Source organism: Xenopus laevis, chromosome 1L, assembly GCF_017654675.1.
Source record: "Xenopus laevis strain J_2021 chromosome 1L, Xenopus_laevis_v10.1, whole genome shotgun sequence".
NCBI classification, from domain to species: Eukaryota; Metazoa; Chordata; class Amphibia; order Anura; family Pipidae; genus Xenopus; species Xenopus laevis.
In genome coordinates, this window is record NC_054371.1 from 201,486,277 (window position 1) to 201,505,194 (window position 18,918).

The following is an 18,918-nucleotide window of genomic DNA, read 5'->3' on the forward strand; positions in this document are numbered from 1 at the left end:
AAATATTTGTGGGAAGGCCACAAAGGCCCAGGCCTAGGGCGGCACAAATTAATGGGTGGAATGCCGCCCAGCCGCATCTAAATTTGCTTATATGGTTTGTAGAATTTCGCACGCGCATAAAAGTGAATTTGGAGGGGGGGGGGTAGCAGGAGCAGAAGCAAAGGAGTGGAAGTGTGAGGTGCACCAGGCTGGCAAATCCAGATTTGGCCTTGGAGTGCCCATCTTGCAAATCTGGACCTGTCCCCATGTGTTGTGTTGCTCCCCAACTCTTTTTAGATTTAAATATGGCTCACAGTCACGGGTAAAAAAGGTTGGAAACCCCTGCTTTAAATAGAGAGAGCAGTGCAGTATGGGTGATGGTGTGCTCTGTGGGTGCCTGAACAGACCTTAATCATGATTTTGAATGGTCTGTTGCTGAAGGCTCCTGGGTCGCAGTGTGGGTGACTGGGTCCAAAAGGGAGCCTGCTGGGAGAGTACTATTGGGCTCGGGCTATGGGGTGCCCTTATACAATCCTGCACAGGGGCCTCTGCTGACTGTGGCTGTCTCTGCTGCTAAGGCATACACATGGCTGGCAGTAGGTTGAAGTCTAACCTGAGAAATGCTTTTGATTAGCGACCATGAAGCAGAAGTGCCTGAACATGCCAGAAGCAGCAGCAGCACCAGGGGAGGGAGAGAGAAGGTCACTGATTACACGGGCTGCAAGCTCCTAGTCCCTGCCCCCTATAACCACCATGGCAACCTGACTGCGGGAGACAGTAAGAGGGCAACAAAACACCTTGTAATATGAGGGGGGATTATAGGGATATGTGCCGGGGATAGGGAAACGCCTTGTTACTCCCTGGCAGTAGCAGTAGCAGCAGGAGGAGGGGAGAACAGAGGCAGTGACAGAGCTGGGAGGGCTTAGGAGACAGTACATCCACGGCCAGCCGCTGTGCAGTGAGAAGAGCAGGAGATTTACCGGGAAAGGCTTGTGAGGTGCAGCTTGGGGAAGAAGAAGCCTGTCCTTATTGGGATAGGGCATAGGGGAGGATTCTATGCTGTGCAATTTTACTTGGCGTCCGTGCTGGAGAGCAGACAGGTGTGGGGCTATTTCTATTGCTGTCTGAGTATGAAGAGCCGACCTGGATTGTGATGGAGACTGTGTATGAGAAGCACCTGGGTCTCTGTGTCAGTGCTGTACACACATAGTGCAGGCCATCCTTGCCTACGGACTGCCCATTCCTGCTGGCACTGTGTGCAACTGGTGGCATATATTCCGACTGGGTAGTACAAGACCCTCACTGGTGGTGCCCATCTACCCCCCCGCAGGAGAGTAACTTGATAACTTGTGCTACTCCGGCATGCAGGATGGAATAGCTTCCATGGCACAGAAACAGATGGTTCTACCCATTAGCCCGCTACTGTATAGACTGGCACCTGGGCTAGGGTGCTAGACATTGGCACACAAAGTGGTACCATCCAACTGCCTTTCATTGCAAAGACATATTAGAAGTTCTTCAACTTAGATTCAATTTATATTGATTCAGAGCTGACTGGCAGAGGAGGATTGATTGTTGGCATAGGGCAGGGCATCCCTACAGGGAGCCCCGTTATTAGCCCCCCTGGCTCCTGGCACAGGGATGGGCTGCGCTCCCAGCATCCACGTATCTCAGAGCGGAGTGATTTACTGCCGGGACTCGGACGAGTCCAACTCCCCGCATCAGACAACCACCATCTCCCAGGGCACCGCCGCCACCCTGCACGGACTCTTCATAAAGACCGACGCGGCAGATTCCATCCCTTCGGTACTTACCTACCAGGGCCGCTACCCTCCTGCTGCACGGAGTGGCTCCCGCAAGGGGCGCAGAGAGCAGGGACAGCACAGTTGCATAGAGGCCGAGACTCAGACGAGCCACACCAGTGTCAAGGTAATGGATACGGAGCGGGAGGTGGGTCAGTGTCAGTCCTGTGCTCCCTCAGTCTTCATATTGTTACTGGCACCATCCAACCAACCTTTAGGAGGGAGTTCCGCAGGGTAAACATTCTCCCTATAAATACCAAATGGTTTCACCCCTGACCATCTTGGCCTTTGACTAGAACCTCTCTCCTAGGCTGCCAGTGCCAGGGGATGCTGCTGGGTGCTATCGCTAAAGTCTCTCAAGCTGAACCCCAAGCACAGTCACACTCCATTCATTCTGATTTGTATGCCTTTCCTCTGTGTATTGCATTTCATTCACAGCCATGTGTAAAGGGTAACTTGTGCCGTCTGGGCCTTGCTTACACCATTTGCTGTACATTTATTTCTGTGGGTGCCAACATCTCACTGGCATCAACAGAATAACAAAATATCCCCCATGATTTCCATTTCACCATCATTGAGCCGCCCCTACTGAGCCACAGTACTGTACATGAATGCAATGTAGATGCATGCACAAAATGTTTTAGGGTGGAGAAAAGGGGGTCTCTGCATTTGAAAGGGCACCTACTGCTTATGCCATAGGTCTAATGCATATTTTACCCCCACTCACTCCTGTTATGGGTCTGGTGTTTACAACATGATTGGTTTGGGACAGGAATGGTGTTTGCAAAATAATTGGGCCTATTGTGTTGCTAAACTAATTACAAGGGAGAGTGACCCTGGAGTTGTGGGATGTGACATGACCTCGATGGAGGTGTCATTGCAGGGCTAATGCCTAGATTTTTTCATCCCCTTGGTGAAAATACACCATACATTAAAGGAGAAGTTCACCTTTATATTACCAACAAAAAATGAATGGCAATAGAAGGTAGATTTACTTGAAGGTTCAGTTTGTTGTATCCGCCTTCCGCCAAGTCTTCACACTCAGGTACGACATCTGCCTGTCAGTCCACACATGCCTGTCAGCATTTTGGAGACAGAATCTGCCCTGCTTATTTTAAAGATGGGGCGGAAGACATCAGATAGCATTATCTCTGTTGCCAGAGAAATTTCCCTGTGTGACACTAACCCTAATTGCTGATATTTTATTTCAGGCCCTTTCCTCATTTAGGTGAGCTACACAAAGTATCATCTTTAGTAAAGCATATTTATTCTGAAAGATTTAAGGGTATAGTTTCCCTTTAAAAACAGCAGGGTTTAATATCTACAACAGGGTTTATTAACTGCAGCAGGGTTCAAAGCCTAATATCAATGAAGCAACCAGAGTTTGAGTGTGTGATCTGTCTGACAGGCCTTGCTTCATAAAATCCCTTGACAGCGATATTTATTTTCTTCACAGTGATTATCCTTTTTATAAGGAAATAATTAGACTTATTTTTCCGGCTGCTGTTCTGCACATTGGGGCAGAAGGCAGTGACATGCAGTTCCACCGGCTAATTCTCAGGGGGGCTTATTTGACCCGAATAAGATGAAACATGTGTCTTTTGTTAGTTTTATGCACTGGTTCTCATACAGTTTTCCAAAAAAATTTTTCTTCCTGTAGCTTCTCAATTTCTAATATGACTTTCCAAACACAGCTAAAGGAGACCTAAAGCCCAACAAAGAATTAGGCTACAAATGCTACACTATAGGGCTCTACTGTACTTCTGCAGATGCAGTGGGCAACTTGTGCTTTTCCCTGTAGTTGCACAGCATGATCAGAAATGAAAATGACACACACTTGGGGAAAGTCTATTTTCACCGGTAAAAAAAGTCTAGTGAACATCTTTTTCTGTGCACACATAACAGTTAACTTGGAGGTGCATTATGAAAATAAGCAAGAGAAATGGAGAGTTCCCATAGATCATTTATTACCAGTTACTTTGTGCAAAGACTCTCTACTTCTGAAATCTGCACCCAACAGGAGAGGTTAAGTAACTACCATGTTGATGTCTGCCCAAAAATTACAGCGCAACACGTAGGAGATGGGGAAAATATTAAGACATGTTACAAAGCCTAACCTTGCATTATAGCTTAAACAAAATGGTTAAAAGGGAACTATTGCAAAAATGAAAGTGTAATATAAGCTTCAGCGTACTGAAATATGATCAGATAAATATTCTGCATGGTTTCTGAAATAATCAAGGTTATATTCACTATCTTTCAGCATCCGTTTCTCTTCATTCTCTCTTCATGCAGGAGTTAGGTGTCAGATATTCATTGGCAGTTAGATCCAATATATCTTATAGGGGGGCTCCTTTGGAAAGAATAGATGATTTAAAACAGACTCCAGGGGAGCACAGTTAAAAACATCAGTACAAGCCTATAATGTACTGCAACAATAATTACTGGATTATTTCTTGCATCTAGGGCATTGAAGTTCCACCTACAGCCCCTCCATATTGGGGGAAAATTGCCAGCAGTGTTCCTAATCCATGTTTAAATATTGTAGAATCTGCGTCATGACTTACTGTATGTTGTGATAATAAACACAGACATTTAAACTGGAATGGTTTGCTTGGTCCATGTTCATTTTGTAAAGAATGTGAGAATCATTCAAAACATCCACCACCTTTCAAATACACTTTGGCCTTCTGGTTGCATACGGCCGAACAATCAGATTACCCCCGATATAGCCATGTTTGTTAATGGCATATCGGAAAGATCTGCTCGTTTGGCGATGTGGCCAAACGAGCGGATCTTTGCATCTATGGCCACCAAGGAACTTGTCTTTCCATGACCTCTGTGCATCTTTTGCTGCTGTAGATATGCAAAATGGGTAGCAGTCTCAGGTGCAGGAGGTGTGTGTGGCTGTTGGGTTTGATGGTTCAGTTCAAGGAATCACATGAAACTGACACGATCCTATCCTCCATCCATGACCTCATTCCTAAAACCCCTTCCATACCCCCTTCCATCATTACTTGCTCTGAACACTGATAAACATTGCCCTTAAGGGAGTAGGTTCTCAGCAGGCTAGTTGCCACCAAGTAACTTTTGGAAAAACATGAAAACTGTTGGGGTTAAACGTTTAGATGGATTACCAAAACAGATATTGGCATACATATCTTATTCTGTCACTATATGCCAATGATGTTAATTGGGAAGACAAATAATAGTAATAGCAAGGCAACCCCACCCCTGCCTAAAGCTGACCATACACGGGCTGATAAAAGATTACAACTTGGCCTTTCCAGATCAAGTCAGTAGCTTATTGATCTGTGTATAGGAACCTTTCGAGTGCCTGTCAGACTGCTAAAAATCGACCAGATATCTATCGGGCAGGTTTGAAAATCCCATTCAGACCGAGAACCTCATCAGCACATTGATGTGGTCATTCTCCAACTGGTCTCTTTATGCCTGCTGGATGATCTGATCTGGCCTAGCAGGTGGGTGGCCAAATCAGTAAGCTCGTTTGGTGACCTTGCCAAAAATAGAAGAACTTGTCATGAATGGCCAGCTTAAAGGGGAACTATCACAAAAATGAAAATGTAATATAAGCTTCAGCATACTGAAATAAGACGTTTTCTAAATATAATCAATTAATAATTCTGTATCGTTTCTGAAATAATCAAGTTTATCGTCACTATCCCTATCTCAGCATCTGTTCTTCATTCTCTCTTCATGTAGGAGTTGGGTGTCAGATATTCATTGACAGTTAGATCCAATATATCTTATTTTTTGCCTAGAAGATGGAGAGTTTTAGCATTAGGGGGGCGTGGTTTGCGAGGTGGAGAATGGCCGCTTAGTGTTTTGAGCTCCGAACAGCACCCGAGAAATTAGCCGATTATAAGGGCTATACAACCCATCAAAGATATAATAAAAGTCAAAAAATACTCCTACCCGCAGGGGGAAAGGCGACGGCTGACAGCCGCTGACAGCCGCTGGACGGGTGGCTGCGTGGAGGCGCGTGGAGGTGCTGGAGGTGCTGACCCGTGCTCCCCGCGCTGACAGGGGAGGTGTCGGTGCGGAGATTGAGACTGGAAGCTAGGAGTCTCAGGTCGCGGGTCCCGAGGCGGGGTCGCAGAGGGGCCGGAGTGGAGGAGTTGGCGCCGATGTTGGGGCTGGTGGTGTGAGCCGACGCGGCTCGGGGTTTGCTGGGACGGACGCCACGTGGGCGGGTGCTTCCTGGTCAAACCAGGACGCCGTAGAGACGGCTCCGTTCACGGCCACTGAAGTGGCAAGAGCTGGATTGAACCCGAGCGGGTTGCCCACCCCCTCATCCCTTCGTGGCCACTGATATTCACCCCCTTATTCCATCATCCTTCCGTGGCCATTTGATGCAGCGGTGGCCACCAAATTTTGCAGCCTATCCTCATTCCATCCCTCCCATCCTTCCCTGAACCTGCTGGCAGGCAGCTCTGGAGGGAAGCGGTCAGAGAGGACATACAACAGCTAAAGCAGTACTACTTGGTGAGGTGTACTATTACTATTTCATATAAACGAGGAGAGCTGACAAGGCCGCGCTGATACTGAAGTTGGGGCCGGTCACTTAAGGTGAGCTGGGAATTGCCGGGCTTTGCTGAACATTTTCAGATTTTGTACAGACAGGCAGTTGGCAACAAGCGAGTCAAACAGTCAGACTCCAGAGGGGTGATAATTAATTCTCCGTGTCAGCCACTGACACATGAACATTTAACTGTTAACAAGTGAACAAGGCTGCATAATAAGTCGTACCAATATGGGGAAAACACATAGACAAAAAGGAGACAAAGCTGATAAAGTAATTGATACCCCAGTTAAACCCAAACCACGACCGCCAACAACTAAAGAAATAGCACCTCTATTTTTTAAGCAAAAACCTGACCGCAGGACTCCCAAGATGGCGTCTAGGGATAATGCAGAGGAGGAAACTGCTCACTCTGATACAGATAGTGAGTCAGGGGTAGACCACGAGGAGCACGACCTACAATCGTACATTGCACAACTACCCTCCAAATCTGATTTAAGAGAGATGTTCCAGGAGATGACAAGATCTATTAAAGAAGATATCCAAGATATCAAAAAAGACATTGGGGCCCTTGCCGAACGGACCGATAACTTGGAAACAAATATCGATAAGGTCGCTATTCATCAAAAGTCAATGCAAAAACATATTAAAGAGCAAGATAATAAAATATCTGAATTGCATAGACTGCTTGAAGATCAGGAAAACAGAAGCAGACGAAATAATATCAGAATAAGGGGGGTTCCCGAGTCAATAGCGAATGACGGGATACAACCAGTGCTACTTCATATTTTCAACAAGCTCTTGAAAAGAGAATCAATTTCAGAGATAAAGATTGACAGAGCACATAGGGTGAAAAAGGCAAAAGCTGCCCCTCCAAATGCACCTCGTGATATCCTGTGTTGTCTGCACAACTTTTCTATTAAAGAGGAGATCTTACAAAAAGCCAGAGAAGCAAGCGACATTTGTTATGAAGACAATATAATAAAACTTTTTCAAGATCTATCAAGGCAAACTTTAATTAAAAGGAAAAAGCTGAAACCATTGACGGATGTACTAAGAGGGAAAAATATACTTTATAAATGGGGATTTCCCTTTTCCCTCACGGTGATCAAGGATGGGACAACAGCAACTATCAGGTCACCGGCTGATACTGGAAATTTCCTGAGAAAACTTAAGTTACCTCCGATTGACATACCTGGTTGGCTGAACGACGAGGATCCAGTAGCTGAGGCTAATATTGATCTACAAGAAGAGTGGATTCGGGCACAGGGTCCCAAGAGAACCCTGAACAGCACAAGATCTACACGAGGAACGACAAGATCAACCAAAGAATGATTTCATAATTTCCTTGGAAACATCCCTTTAGATCCCAACAGTTCCTGGGGCCAAAGAGAGTCAACGAGCCTTAAGATCATCTTAGAAGAGAACTTTAAATAGTTGAGACCTGGACCAGATATCGATATCCCTTTTTGATCGCAGTGGGAGGACTATAATCTTCAAGAACTGATAAGTACCTAAAACCCTGCAGAGTCTGGGCTTAATGAATTTTTTCTCTTTCCCTTTTTTTTCTGTTATAGGTTTATTATGATATATGGTATATTGTTTATTGCTAAGGAAACATAGCGAGGACTCTATTAAGCTCAACTTGTGCAAAGCGGATGAAGGGTTGTTGCTTAACATTTAAATTCTGTACTTGACGGCTTTTTCTCGGGGGGCAAAAAAAAATAATAAAAAAAAAAAAAAAAAAAACACTGAGAAGACCACTCTTCCACCTCAAACTACCCACTATCCCCCACATGAAGGTGCTAGTCACCTCTCCCGCCGCAAAAAATTTGTATTCTGGGGAATTAGACCCCACTATCCAAATGCGGCTTAAAATTTCCCTTATACCCTTTTTTATCCTACAAACTTTTCCCTATATCGGGGGGCCTAAAACACTTCCAATATTGCATAAGATAAACGGGTTTACAATACTACAAAAAGTATATATATATTGGAGCTATCCAGAAGAAGGCAGTAAAGCAAACTGCTTAAACTAAAGTACTTATGACTGATGAAAAATGTTTAGAATGCACAATGATCTCATTTAACGTGAATGGGATCAACGAAAAGATGAAAAGAACTCATATTTTATCTGAATGTAAAAAATACCAAGCGAAAATAATATTGATACAAGAATCGCACTTTAAAGAGAACCATGTTCCATCTCTAAGAACAAAGCTCTATCCCCTTGTTTATGCAAGCAACAACCCAGTACAGAAATCACGGGGTGTGCTTATATTGATCCATAAGGATCTCCCTTTTGAGTGTATAAATTCGATTTCAGATGCAGAGGGTAGATTTATTATAATAAAAGGGAAATTACTGAATCAAATGTACACCATCGCTAACATCTACGCTCCAAATTCTGGGCAAGTTGCATACATAAAACAATTCTTAGAGGTCTTGGATAATTTTAGAGAGGGGATTGTAATCCTAGGTGGTGATTTTAATTTATCTCTAAATCCACTGACAGATTCTTCCTCCAAGAGGAGTAGCGTCTCTTATAGGGGAATTAAGGAAGTGAAACAGAGATTAAGCGAGATGTCCTTAGTCGACATATGGAAAGCTTTAAACCCCCTAAAGAGAGACTACACACATTATTCCAAGGTCTATAATGTGTATACTAGAATAGATCTAGTCTTTGTTTCTCAGCAGTGGCTACACCTATTCTCTAGATCAGATATTGGGATCTCCTTATACTCTGATCACTCCCCAGTAATAACACATTTTATAATACCCCATTCCCTAAAACCTGAGTTTAATTGGAGATTGAACGATTATCTACTGCATTCAAAAACTAGAAGAGATCTTATTAGTTCTTGGATAAGTGATATTGTCGAATTGAATAAAGGTACAGATATCCTTCCTACCACACTTTGGGAGACACTTAAATGTGTTTTAAGGGGACGTCTGATCTCTTTAGGTGTTAATCTAAAAAGAGAAAAGAGAAATGAGATCACTGTCTTACTAAAAGAAATAGCATCCTTAGAACAGGCCCATAAAGAATCGTTAGCTCAAAAAACTCTTGCCACCTTGGAAAGCAGAAGGCTTAAACTAAAATCTCTCCTGGACCAAAAAACCCAGAAGGCCTACTTAAGTAGCAAGCAAAAATACCACGAATTGAATGACAAGAGCACCAAACATTTTGCTAGAACGTTGAAAATGTTACAACCACAAACACATATTTCATCCATCTTAGACAAAAGTAATACCCCACAATGTAGTACTAGGGGTATTGCTGAAACATTTCAAACATACTATCAGGCACTCTACAAACTCAAACCCCGATATAAATCTGAAGAAACAAAAGAAAAAATTGAAAAGTTTGTTGAGGAGGCGAATCTCCCAAAATTAACCTTGGAACAAGCAGAAACCCTAGATGCACCTTTCTCTTTAGCAGAGATAGAAAATTGTATTACCTCACTGCCCAATGGGAAAAGCCCTGGACCTGATGGTTATACAGTATTATTTTACAAAGTTTTCTTAAAAGATATTTCCCCGCATCTACTGAAATATTTCAACTCTATCAATAATGTTACGAGATTCCACCCCCAGGCTCAAGAAGCCCATATCACCCTAATTCCTAAACCAGATAAAGATCCACAGTTGTGTTCGAGTTATAGGCCCATTTCTCTAATAAATGTGGATCTAAAAATCTATGCAAAAATTATAAGCAATAGATTAAAAGAATATCTTCCAGAATTAATTCACCAGGACCAAACTGGATTCATACCCAAAAGACAGGGAAAAGAGAACACTGCTAAGGTAATCTCATTAATAAAGTACTCTCAAAATGAAAATATACCAACACTTCTACTGACTACGGATGCGGAGAAGGCCTTTGATCGGGTTTCTTGGCCTTTCCTAGGAGAAATCTTAAAGGGCTTGGGCATAGGAAACATTACTATACAAAGAATTATGGCATTATACGACAAACCCACTGCAAAATTAAAGGTTAATGGTTTACTATCACCTAAGGTTCAAATATCCAACGGGACTAGACAAGGGTGCCCACTTTCCCCAATCCTGTTTGTGTTCGTAATGGAGTCTCTCCTTGCCCATATTAGGAGAAACCCAAACATACACGGGTTACAGATAGAGGGGAAAGAACATAAGTGTATCGCCTTTGCAGATGACTTGTTACTGTGTATTTCGGACCCCTTTACCTCTCTTCCAAATATAGTGGCCCTATTGAAAACATTCGGAGAAGTCTCAAATTTTAAAGTTAATTATGTAAAATCTGAAATCTTAAATATCAATATCCCAGTAAGATCATTTTCATTGATACAACAAAATTTCCCATTTAAATGGGCGAATAGCGCTATTAAATATTTAGGCGTTCGAATCCAATCTGACTTAAATAAAATATATCATGACAATTACGACCCTCTAGTGACAACACTTCAAAATCAACTAGATAAATGGGATAAATTGCAACTTTCTTGGTTTGGCAGGATACACGCAATTAAAATGATTTTATTACCAAAAATATTGTACCTTTTCCAGGTATTACCAATATTTCTGCCCCAGTCCTTCTTTATTTCCATAAAGTCTATGCTAATTAGATTCATTTGGGGTGGTAAAAACCCTAGATTGAAATATCACCTCTTAACCCAGCCCAAAAACAAAGGTGGGCTTGGATTACCAGATATATTTCTATATTATATAGCAGTTCACTTAGAACGGATCTATGGCTGGGCTAACGATAAAGTAAAGAAGGACTGGTGCACCCTGGAACAGGCATTTATCCCTTATCCTATCGAAAACACTTTGTGGGTTGAGAACGAGAGTTCCCTTAAAGAACCATTAAAGCATCCATTCATAGGGGCAACTCTGAGGGTCTGGTTAAGAAACAGAGATAAATACCAACTTACCATCCGGCCATACCATCTTCAACCACTAATGTATAATCCTAATTTCATGCCAAGTATGGAAAGGGGTTCTTTCAACAGGTGGAACATGTGGGATAACAGGAAAACAAGAATGGGTGACCTATTTATAACTAATAAATTGATAACATTATCTGAAATGCAAAAACGATGGGGCTCTCACCCAAGAGACAAATGGGGATATAATCAACTCCTCGGGTACACTCAAGCAAACAAAGTACCAAAGAAGTTATTAAATTGGAATAGACCGGCAACTAGCTGGGAACAAATACTCATAACATATGGGGTGCCGTTTGTCCCAAATACATTCTGTATACAAAACTATCCCTAATACACACAATGAATGTCTCTCATGTTATATAAGAATTTGTGACCATACACAGAGAAAAAATATATACAAAAGACCTATTTCTATTAAAGAATGAAAACAAAATCTGGTTAGTGCACAAAAGGATGTCATTATATCACAAACACCATTCTGTACAGTTTAACAAGCAATCTGTCTCACAAATGTATAACCTCCATGTAACGGACACACTTATGTGCAAAGTTACTTACAGAATGAATTATGTAAAAGCAAAGTTGGACATAATATATAATAGTGTAACTAACTAGTGCTTGTCAAGCTAGATTTGAATGACAAAATAGATATCTGTGACAGAAAGCAAGATTTTATAGCACAGGATTCATTCTTTCCACAAAATGACAGTTTTGTTCACAAAACAGATAAAATAACCATTCTGTGAAGCAACACTGTCAGTCACATTCCTGAACCAATAAGAACAAAGCTTATTGCCATATACAAACAAGATGAGAAGTGGCCAGCTCTGCTCCACATGGCAAAGTATCTGACCTGCTATAGAGTGTGCCCTCTAATGTCCCCTCTGCTGCATAGTAATAAACATGAACAAACCTTTCCTAAAAGAGCTGCTGTTAAACACTACAGGTTCATAAATGGAAGTTTTTACAAACGGCTGAGAAATATAATGCTGTACTTATGATTGTAGAAAATAAAAGTATGCAAAACATAAATATGATCATTTTAGGTGATATGGCTATTCTTATTGTAGTAACCTGCTTGTGTGGCCATTTTGGTTAAGGGCATTCCTGCTGTTTTGCCATTATCTTATGACTCACTCCTGTTCCTCTTCCTGTCTAAACTGAGAGCAATAATGGGACAGGCCACACCCACCTGCCATCTTCTATTAAATGTACCAGAAGTTACTGTGCTTGTCTGGCTGCTTTGCCTGACTCTCAGAGTCAGTTATAAGTTTTGTATATGATAGTTAGACTCCAATGTCTCCTCCTAGCTGTAATCTTGCACCAATTAGCTTGTAGTAGTCTCTTAATAATGTGCTTACCTATAGTTTAACTACTACATAATAGCTTTAGCCAGAGACTTGGGACTGATCATGTGCACACATACCTCCCAACTGTCCCTTTTTCAGAGGGACAGTCCCTCTTTTGACAGCTCAACCTGAGGTCCCTCATTTGTACTGGAAAGTCCCTCTTTTCTCTGCACTGAACAGCCAGAAAAAGAAACAAAATTTCTAACTTACAAGAAGTCATCTGTATTGTATTTCAATGTGGTAAACAAATTACTCACCACGTAAGGGAAGTGGCCCAGGTGCACTGCCCTGAGCCCTCAGCATAGGGGGCGGACAAACCGAAATGTAAAAAGGAGCAGGCACTCAATGTATGCAGACTTCCAGCAGGCACCAATTCAAATTGTAAAGATCTTTATTGTGTCCAAAATTTCTAACTTAATTGGCTTTTGGCAGAGAGGCCAGTACAGCTAACAGGTGCAACTAAGATACTTTGTAACAATTTTGAGATAAAAAAATAAGTAATTTTAACAGTTTAGATAAGGAGAAATATTTTCAAACTTTTATAACCTGCCAAACTTTGTAAAATGAACATGGTAATTATGGGGTGTGGCCACAAAAATGGGTGTGGTCAAAAAAATTGCCGCGCTACATGACAAAAAATTTTTTGTCCCTCTTTTTACTTATTACCAAAATGTTGGGAGGTATGACCACGCATTCTGTATAGTATGATGTGTAGGTTATATGAGCAGCCACTCCTGAGTACTGTGTGTAAACAAAAGGGGGTCATTTAGGCAGGGGCAATTTTAGGGGATCATAATCTATTTTTATAGAAGCAAGAAGCTATACAATGCTTTATATTTATTTATAACAAAAGACTAATGATGCCGTCCCCTTACCTGCCCAGTGCTTAACCCTTTCACATCAGAGTGGGTCAAGGGGGGCACAACACTAGAGCAGAGAGCACAACTGCGCCCATGTCACATGCATGTCCAGGGCCGCCAGCAGGGGGGGACAAGTGTTCCAGGCCTGAAGGGGGGCCCATAAGTGCTGCATTTTTCAAAGAGCCGGGTCCCCTTTAAGAGCGCCCAAGCCGTGCGGCCATTGCACATATTACCGAATGCGGAAGTGCCGAAAAGACGAAGCTGAAGTCCCGAAGCGGTGAAAAGACCCGAATTCACGAAAGGAGGTGAAGTTGAAGTCCTGAAGCCTTTTGTTTACACACAATACTCAGGAGTGGATGTTCATATAACCTACACATCATACTATACACAATGTGCGATGCACATGATCAGTCCCAAGTCGCTGGCTAAATCTATTATGTAGTAGTTGAACTATAGCTAAGCACATTATTAAGAGACTACTACAAGCTAATTGGTGCAAGATTACAGCTAGGAGGAGACATTGGAGTCTAACTATCATATACAAAACTTATAACTGACTCTAAGAGGCAGGCAAAGCAGCCAGACAAGCACAGTAACTTCTGGTACATTTAATAGAAGATGGCAGGTGGGTGTGGCCTGTCCCATTATTGCTCTCAGCTTAGACAGGAAGAGGAACAGGAGTGAGTCATAAAATAATGGCAAAACAGCAGGAATGCCCTTAACCAAAATGGCCACACAAACAGGTTACTACAATAAGAATAGCCATATCACTTAAAATGATCATATTTATGTTTTGCATACTTTTCTTTCTCTACAATCATTATAAGTGCAGCATTATATTTCTCAGCCATTTGTAAAAACTTCCATTTATGAACCTGTAGTGTTTAACAGCAGCTCTTTTAGGAAAGGTTTGTTCATGTTTATTACTATGCAGCACAGGGGACATTAGAGGGCGCCCTCTATAGCAGGTCAGATACTTTGCCTTAGCCATGTGGAGCAGAGCTGGCCACTTCTCATCTTGTTTGTATATGGCAATAAGCTTTGTTCTTATTGGTTCAGGAATGTGACTGACAGTGTTGCTTCACAGAATGGTTATTTTATCTGTTTTGTGAAACAAAACTGTCATTTTGTGGAAAGAATGAATCCTGTGCTATAAAATCTTGCTTTCTGTCACAGATATCTATTTTGTCATTCAAATCTAGCTTGACAAGCACTAGTTAGTTACACTATTATATATTATGTCCAACTTTGTTTTTACATAATTCATTCTATAAGTAACTTTGCACATAAGTGTGTCCGTTACATGGAGGTTATACATTTGTGAGACAGATTGCTTGTTAAACTGTACAGAATGGAGTTTGTGATATAATGACATCCTTTTGTGCACTAACCAGATTTTGTTTTCATTCTTTAATAGAAATAAGTCTTTTGTATATTATATTTATCTGTGTATGGTCATAAATACTTATATACCACGAGAGACATTCATTCTGTGTATTAGAGATAGTTTTGTATACAGAATGTATTTGGGACAAACGGCACCCCATAATAACATCACCTGCGGTCGAAAAAGTTCTAGCAAAATCATATAAAATCCTCTTAAACTCCCAAGCCTATCCGCTATCTAAGAACACTTTTTGTAGTGCATGGGATAAAGAGTTAAACATTACTACACCTGATTATATGTGGGAATTAGTATTTAAATCAATTCATAAATCATCAAGAGCCTCGAGGATTAGGGAGGCCTCGTACAAATTGGTCACCAGATGGCACCTTACTCCTGCCAAACTTAACAAAATATCTTCGAAAATTACTATTAATTGTTGGAGATGTATGGAACATAAGGGAACACACGACCACATTTGGTTGACTTGTCCAATTTTAACCACATACTGGGAAGAAATTATTTATGTCATAAATGCTGTTACAAAAAGTGATTTTAGATCTAACAATTATGCATTAATCTTGCTGAACATCATGCCCAGCGTTGAAAGGGTGGTAACCGATTCCCTCACCATTCACTTACTTTAAGTGTATTACTCAGTGTGTGTCTTGTCACATGTATGTGGTGTTGGAGCAGCAGTTCCATGCAGTATTTACATGTGAGAGATGTCGGTGGGTTTTCATCTTGGAATCTGAGCTGCAGACTCTAAGGGGTGAACTTGCAGCACTGAGAGCATCGGCAAACGAGGGGCAGGAAAGGAGGCTCGCAGAGCAACCACTGGCAGGGGCTAGTGGAGTGGGGGGAGGAGAAGGGGCAGTGGAGGCTAATGAGGGAGGAAGGTTTGTGACAGTCAAGAGGGGGAGTAGGGGACAGAAGAGTAGGGGGGCTGGTCCACAGTTTGTCCAAAACAGCAAATTCGCCGTTTTGGCTGAAGATGCTGGGGAGGAAAACTCCGAACTGGCATGTATGGAGCAGTCTGACTCTCGGAGCACCCCGGGAGGCAGTGGCTCTAATACGGGTGGTGGGGGGAGTGCAAGGAAGGAAAGGCAGGTTCTAGTTATAGGGGATTCAATTATTAGAAAGGTGGATAGGGTAATCTGTCGCAAGGCCCCTACATGCCGAACAGTCTGCTGCTTGCCTGGTGCTAGGGTTCGGCATGTGGTGGAACGAGTTGACAGATTATTGGGAGGGGCTGGGGAAGACCCAGCGGTCTTGGTACACATAGGTACCAATGACAAAGTTAGAGGAGGTGGTGAAGTCCTCAAAAATGATTTTAAAAAACTAGGTTCAAAGCTGAGGGCGAGGACTTCCAAGGTAATTTTCTCAGAGATATTACCTGAGCCACGAGCAACGCTAAGGAGACAGCGGGAGCGTAGGGAGATTAATGCGTGGCTAAAAGATTGGTGTAGGGAGGAGGGTTTTGGGTTTTTGGAGAACTGGGCTGATTTTTCAGTCGGCTACAGGCTCTTTGCTAGGGATGGGCTGCACCTCAATGATGATGGGGCAGCTGTTTTGGGAGAGAAGATGGCTAGAGGGTTGGAGGAGATTTTAAACTAGGTGTGGGGGGGGAGGGTTCAGTAAAAGATTCAGTGGTAGACAGGTTAGATGAGATAGTGGGCAAAGAAAGGGAAAATGGGGGAGGAGATTTGGCTAGGGATACTGTTAAGGATAGGGAGGACCACATGTCATATGTTCAATATGGTGCGAGTATTAAATGTATGTTTACAAATGCAAGAAGTCTGACTGGTAAAATGGGAGAGCTGGAGCTGCTGGTGATGGAAGGAAAATATGATGTGATTGGTGTGGCCGAAACATGGCTGAATGAGTCGCATGACTGGGCAGTAAATATCAGTGGCTATACTTTGTTTCGGAGGGACAGAGGCAATAGAAAAGGAGGAGGGGTATGTCTGTATGTTAGGCAGGATTTAAAAGCTCATATAAAGGAGGAGGTTATGTTAGAAAATGAGGGGCCAGAAGTCGTATGGGTGGAGTTCTTCACCAATTGTAAAGAATCCAGCAAATTAATTGTAGGAGTATGCTATAGACCCCCTAATGTAAGTGAGGAGGAAGAGACAAAGCTCCTAATGCAAATAGAAAAGGCTGCTAGTTTAGGTAAAGTAATGATAATGGGGGATTTTAATTACCCAGATATTGACTGGAGCAACGGTACTGCTAGATCAGTTAATGGGAGCAAGTTTATAAACTTATTGCACGACAATTTTTTAGCACAGGTTGTTGAGGAGCCTACCAGAAAAAATGCTATTCTTGATTTAGTGATCTCAAATGACCCAGAACTTATAGCAAATGTGCAAGTCATTGAACCCCTGGGTAATAGTGACCATAATGTTATATCTTTTAATGTCTGGTGCAAAAAACAAAAATATACTGGGGCAACAAAAACCATGAATTTTGCCAAAGCTAATTTTAGTGCCTTGAGGGCTGCCCTACAGAGCATTGATTGGGGCATTAGGTTTTCAGCTAAAAACACAGAACAGAAATGGTTGTCCTTTAAAATGATATTAAATCATTACTGTTCTCAATTTATTCCCTTAAGGACTAAACGTAGAAGCTCTAAGAATCATCCTGTGTGGCTTAATACAGAGGTAAAGATGTTAATGGGAAAGAAGAGAAAGGCATTTAAAAACTACAAATCTGTAGGGACAGAAGCTGCATTTAATGAATATAAACACTGTAATAAATGTTGTAAATCAGCAATCCGGAAGGCTAAGAAAAGAAATGAAGAGTTAATTGCGGTGGAGGTGAAAACTAACCCTAAAAAGTTTTTTAAATATATTAATAGTAAAAAGATGCAGGTTGAGAGTGTTGCTCCATTAAATAATGGTATCAGTATGGTTGTAACAGATACAGATAAGGCAAATGTGTTAAATCAGTTCTTTTCTTCAGTGTATACAATAGAGGAGTCTGGGTTCACAGGCTCACTTAATAACTGCACGAATGGTTCAGCTCAATCTAGTCAGTGGCTGACTCAGGATATGATTCAAAAAGCTTTAATACAAATTAATGTAAACAAGGCTCCAGGGCCTGATGGCATACACCCCCGGGTTCTAAGAGAGCTTAGTTCAGTTTTAGACCAGCCCTTATTTCTGATTTTCTCAGATTCACTGTCATCTGGTATGGTGCCTATGGATTGGAGAAAAGCTGATGTTATTCCAATATTTAAAAAGGGATTACGATCTCAGCCTGGCAATTATAGGCCAGTAAGCTTGACATCTGTGGTGGGCAAATTATTTGAAGGCTTGTTAAGGGATCACATACAAAATTTTGTCCTAATGAATGGCATTATGAGCAACAATCAGCATGGCTTTATGAAGGATAGGTCATGTCAGACGAATTTGATTGCATTTTATGATGTGGTAAGTAAGATTCTGGATAGTGGGGGGGCAGTAGATGTGATCTATTTGGATTTTGCCAAAGCGTTTGATACTGTGCCCCACAAACGACTGCTTTCTAAACTAAGGTCTGTTGGGCTTAATGAAGTCGTTTGCACATGGATAGGAAACTGGCTACAGGATCGGGTACAGAGGGTGGTTGTTAATGGGACATTCTCTACTTGGAGTAAGGTTCTTAGTGGGGTCCCCCAGGGCTCAGTATTGGGTCCACTTTTATTTAACTTGTTCATTAATGACTTAGGGGAGGGTGTTGTAAGTAATGTATCAGTGTTTGCAGATGACACAAAATTATCCAGCCCAATTAATTCCATCCAGGATGTGGCATCCTTGCAACAGGATCTTGACAAACTGGCAATCTGGGCAGCTAAGTGGCAAATGAGATTCAATGTTGATAAATGTAAAGTCATGCACCTGGGATGTAAAAATATCCAAGCCACTTATACCCTAAATGGGACTGCACTAGGCAAATCCATTATGGAAAAGGACCTTGGAGTCCTTGTAGATGATAAACTTGGCTGTAGCAAGCAATGCCAGTCAGCAGCATCAAGGGCAAATAAGGTCTTGAGCTGTATTAAAAGGGGCATAGAGTCACGGGAGGAG

At 42.0% G+C, this 18,918-nt stretch overlaps 1 protein-coding gene across 4 annotated transcripts in view; it reads left to right on the forward strand.

Annotated features, from left to right (window-relative positions):
- Positions 1–18,918, forward strand: part of LOC108717944 (high affinity cAMP-specific and IBMX-insensitive 3',5'-cyclic phosphodiesterase 8B) — a 98,102-nt gene that overhangs the window by 12,487 nt on the left and 66,697 nt on the right. For 2 of the 4 annotated variants that reach the window (XM_018265406.2, XM_041568956.1), the window contains exon 1: positions 341–1,908. The exons of the other annotated variants lie outside the window; for them this stretch is intronic. In XM_018265406.2, the coding sequence (XP_018120895.2) occupies positions 1,621–1,908 (288 nt within the window). In that variant the 5' untranslated portion in view covers positions 341–1,620. Of the gene's footprint in view, positions 1–340; positions 1,909–18,918 lie in introns of those variants that run through there. 4 annotated transcript variants of the gene reach the window in all.